Below are 4,249 nucleotides of genomic sequence, written 5' to 3' on the forward strand. Positions count from 1 at the left end.
TCTATCTGCTTTTATTTTTAAACAAATGATCTTATAAGTTTCTCTAGAAAGCACACATTGATGACTAGATTTTACTTGTTGTCAAAGAATGTGTGTTAGAGAACCTAACATCATGCTATTTGTGATGCCCCCACATCATTTAATGTTTGCATAATATTCCAATAGAAGCATTTTCAGAATCATTTAACTTGACCCTTATTCATGCACATTTAGGTGCTTTCCATATTTTGCTCTCATGAATGATGCTTCCTTCTACATCACATTTTTATCATTATCAACCTCTCTGTTCTTATAAGGGATGATAATTTCAGAGGAATTGCATAACTGGTTCAAAAAGTGTGTGCATTTTAAATTTTAAAAATTCAGATCTAAAAAGTTCACTTTTTCTCCATAGCCACACCCACAGAGTGTATGTTTAAACCTTCTATCATTGGAGAAGCAAAAAGATTTACTGTCCTATGTTTGAAGTGAGGCATTGTTCCATTTGCTTATAAGCTGAATAAAAATATTCTTATTTTTATCCTATGTACTATTCCTCCTCTATAGGAACATTCAAGTTTTGGCTCAGGTGTTAGAGCATTGGTCTGCACACTAGAGGGTCTTAGGTTCAATATCCATCAAGAACATGTATCTGGGTTGCAGGTTCAATCCCCAAACCCATTGGGGTGCATGCAGGAGGCAACCAATTGAGTCTCACATCTCTCTCTCTCTCTCTCTCTCTCTCTCTCTCCTCTCTCTCCACCTCCCCCTCTCTTCCACCCTCACTCTATAAAAAATAGGAAAAAATACTTTTATTTTTTACCTTTACCACTCCAAATCTGAGCTACTGGGTCATCAGGAGCAAATGGCAGTAAAGTTTAGCAGAGCTAAAACGAATGCACTCAATAAACACGTAATGGCCAATTAGCCTATGATACTCTGTACAAGAACCAGACTCACGATTCATGAAACAGTTCCTGGCCCAAGGGAAGCCCAGGCAAACATAGACAGTGCAACATAGAGTGCTAGCACCTCAGTGGAAGAGTGAGAGAAACAGAAAATAGGGTGAATAACTGTCTGAAATCGTCAGAAAAGGTCAGCTATAAAAAGAAGCATGTCTGTTGGGTTTTAGAGTGTGACTAGGAGTTACTGGTGGATGATGTGTGTATAGGGTAGAAAAGGAAAGGAAGACGGTAAGTTTGTTTGGTGGCATGCTATATTTCTGACATATATTCTCTTCCAGGTAACAGTAAATAGTACCCAATTCTACACTTTTCCCCATCGAATTGAACGAGCATCTGTGAGGATGCTGCGGGTGTGGAGAGATGTCTCCCTGACCTCGGTGACTACCCCTTAGAGAAGGATGTGACCAGACTCCCCGTTGTCAAGGAGATCCCTCCACCTAAGTGACTCTGTGGTTCCCAGAGCTCCCTAACAACATGTGTTCTCACCCGTCCCCCACATTTGGTCATTAAAACTCCTGAAAACAGAACAAGATTTGCTTCTTGCTTTAGAGGGAAAAGAGAGAGGAAAAAAAGAGTGTGTGGTTATCAGCAAGAAGGGTGTGAGAATATTGTCGGAGGCATCAGCGTATCAAAGTGGATAAACATTTCTCTGATACAAGGAGTGAGTATCAGGCTCATGAAATATCTGAGAAGACACTGAAACCATATTCTTATGATGTAGTGCTTAGGATATGTTAGAAACTCTGGAGCAAAATCCTTCCCCAATTTCAGAGAGCTAAACTAAGACTATAGGCGTCTCTCTGCACACATAGTGCTATAACTGGTGGTTTGGGAAGAAACTTTGTATGTTGAGGCAAATTGGGTGAAAAGTCTTAATTCTTCCTTTATGCTAAGGATGTTTAATATATATTGACACTGTGCCAGGTTTTGTGTAAGATGCACTGGGGAAAATGAAGAAAATGACAAGGCCAGCAGTTAAAATTTTTTATTAATCCTCACCTGAGGATATATTTTTATTGAGAGAGAGAGAGAGAGAGAGAGAGAGAAACATCAATAAAAGAGAAACATCAATGGGTTGCCTTCCATATGTGCCCTGACTGGGAGCCCAACCTGCAACCTTTTGGTGTACAGGATGATGTTCCAAGCAACTGAGCCTCCCAGCCAGGGTGCACTTAAAAAATTGTAATCCAAGGACTATTTGAAGAACGAAAAAAAATGCCCCAAAGATTTTTCTATTATTCAAACAATTTCAAAATTTTTCCAATTTATGTGGGCAGAAGCCTGGGGTATGTTTGATAATGAATTGTCACCATTTTAGACCAGGAAGGATAAAAATTGTTATTAAAACAAGAACAATGTATACGATTTGCCTGAAAGATTTTTCTATTATTCAACAATTGCAAGATTTTTTCAATTTATGTGGGGAGAAGCCTGGGGCATGTTTGATAATGAATTGTCACCATTTTAAACCAGGGAGGATAAAAATTGTTATTAAAAAAAGAACAATTTATATACCTGGGTGAAATGACCAGACTCTGGTTTTGATGTTGTCCCACTTAATCATTACAGAATGACAAACCTCCCCCAAATATATTGGGTTTAAAACAATAATTTATTATTATCTCTCTCAGTTTGGCAGGTTTACTGCACTCATCTGGGTAGTGTATCAGGTGGCCTTAATCTAATTGCGGTGGGAAGTGAGGTTTTCTGATGGAAGCTTTCCTCATGTCTGACACTTCACTTGGGCTGGCTGACGCAGCTGGGGGCTGGCTGGTTATGTCTCTCTTCACATGACCTTCATGGTTGCCTTAGACCTCTTCAAATCACAGAGGTCGCAGGGGTTTGGGATTTAATGAACGGTGACTGGCTTCTGCCACAGAAAACCCTTGAATAAGCTCAAGCAGAAGGTGCAAGGTGTAATGGGACCCAGCTCTAGAAGTCATACAGTGTCACTCCCATCACATCCTAATGTTCAAAGGTAAGCCAGAGAGACAGCCACAATCATGTGGAGAAGACTACACCAGGGCATGGGTATGTCACATGCTATTGTTCAAACGTGAGTGAGAGAGAGACGGCCATAATCATGTGGAGAAGACTACACCAGGGCGTGGGTATGTTGACTTGTGATTCAACTCGTGATTCATGGCAAGTCATCCTAGACTAGTACTGTTCCACCATCAGGCTTCATGACCAGTTATCCTAGAGTAGTACTGTTCTACCATCAGGCTCCAGAGACATTCACACTTCCCACTCTGACCACTCTCCAAGGAATTCCCAAGTGTAATAAATAACAGCAACAACTCAAGACAGAAGTTCAGGATTTCACCATTTAAACCAGGACCTGGGGCTCACGAAGTGAACTGAGTATAACTCCTCAGGTGCAGTTCTTTTCAATATGTGCACTAATGAGGCAAAATACCTCATACATGCCAAACCTACATGCTGAAACAGGCACAGAATAAATGCAATCCACATTTTCAGAGGCAGCAGTAGGGGATGTATAGCAGCTGCAGCTTCATATCACATATGACACCCAGTCAGGCTCATATCTACCCTTTTCTCTAGGACTGTTTTCTCTGTAGCGATTGAGTCCACCCTCCATTCTCAGCTTCTTTGAGTTCTTGCCAAGATGTCAGAACGACAACTCCAGGGCCTCTGATTGATCATCACCTTCTCAGCAAGTCAGAGAACCACTTAGGAGACACAAAGACGCTATTCCTAAAAACATACCAAGGCAGATTTAAGAAAGTGGAGAAGAGGGGTTCAATCAGGGGGAAAGGGGAACATCTGTAATACTTTCAACAACAAAGATAAAAAAATAAAACAGAGCCTGGTACATCAAACAAAGGAAAGTCTTCTGGAAATAGCCTCTTTGTCCACAAGGACTACCTCAGGCATCAATCATGTCATCTCTCACCATGACCACTGCCACAGGGTCTCCTTCAACTCCAACCTTACTAACTGGAATAATTCTTTCCTTAGCCTTCCTCCAACCTAACATCCAGAAGCCTTGAGGTGGCAACACATTGCTAATGGCACTCTTCAGGCCTTACTTCTGTGTAGAGAGCGCCCTGGGGAGCAACTGAGCCAAGGGTCCTCGGCTGAGTCCAGCAGCGTGGGCAAAGCCATGACCTGGATACATATCTCGCCAAAGGCAGGGATGTGGTCAGTCCTGACCTTTAGCTCAGGGGCCAGGGGGTGGGTGTAAGTTCAGCCAGATGCCAGGTGTGGATGCAATTATCAGGGTCCCATCAGGCCTGACGATTCTGAGAAGCCACAAGAAGGAAGAATTGCAGCTTGATCTT

The 4,249-nt window shown here is 41.9% G+C and overlaps 1 protein-coding gene across 1 annotated transcript in view; it reads left to right on the top strand.

Annotated features, from left to right (window-relative positions):
* Nucleotides 1–1,468, top strand: part of LOC102252156 (galectin-10) — a 4,380-nt gene extending 2,912 nt beyond the window's left edge. The window contains exon 4 of the mRNA XM_005859277.2: nt 1,223–1,468. Coding sequence (XP_005859339.1) covers nt 1,223–1,336 — 114 coding nt within the window. The 3' untranslated portion in view covers nt 1,337–1,468. The remainder of the gene's footprint in view (nt 1–1,222) is intronic.
* The last annotated feature ends 2,781 nt before the right edge of the window (nt 1,469–4,249 follow it).

The sequence above is a fragment of the Myotis brandtii genome, unplaced genomic scaffold, assembly GCF_000412655.1.
Source record: "Myotis brandtii unplaced genomic scaffold, ASM41265v1 scaffold1249, whole genome shotgun sequence".
Taxonomy (NCBI): domain Eukaryota; kingdom Metazoa; phylum Chordata; class Mammalia; order Chiroptera; family Vespertilionidae; genus Myotis; species Myotis brandtii.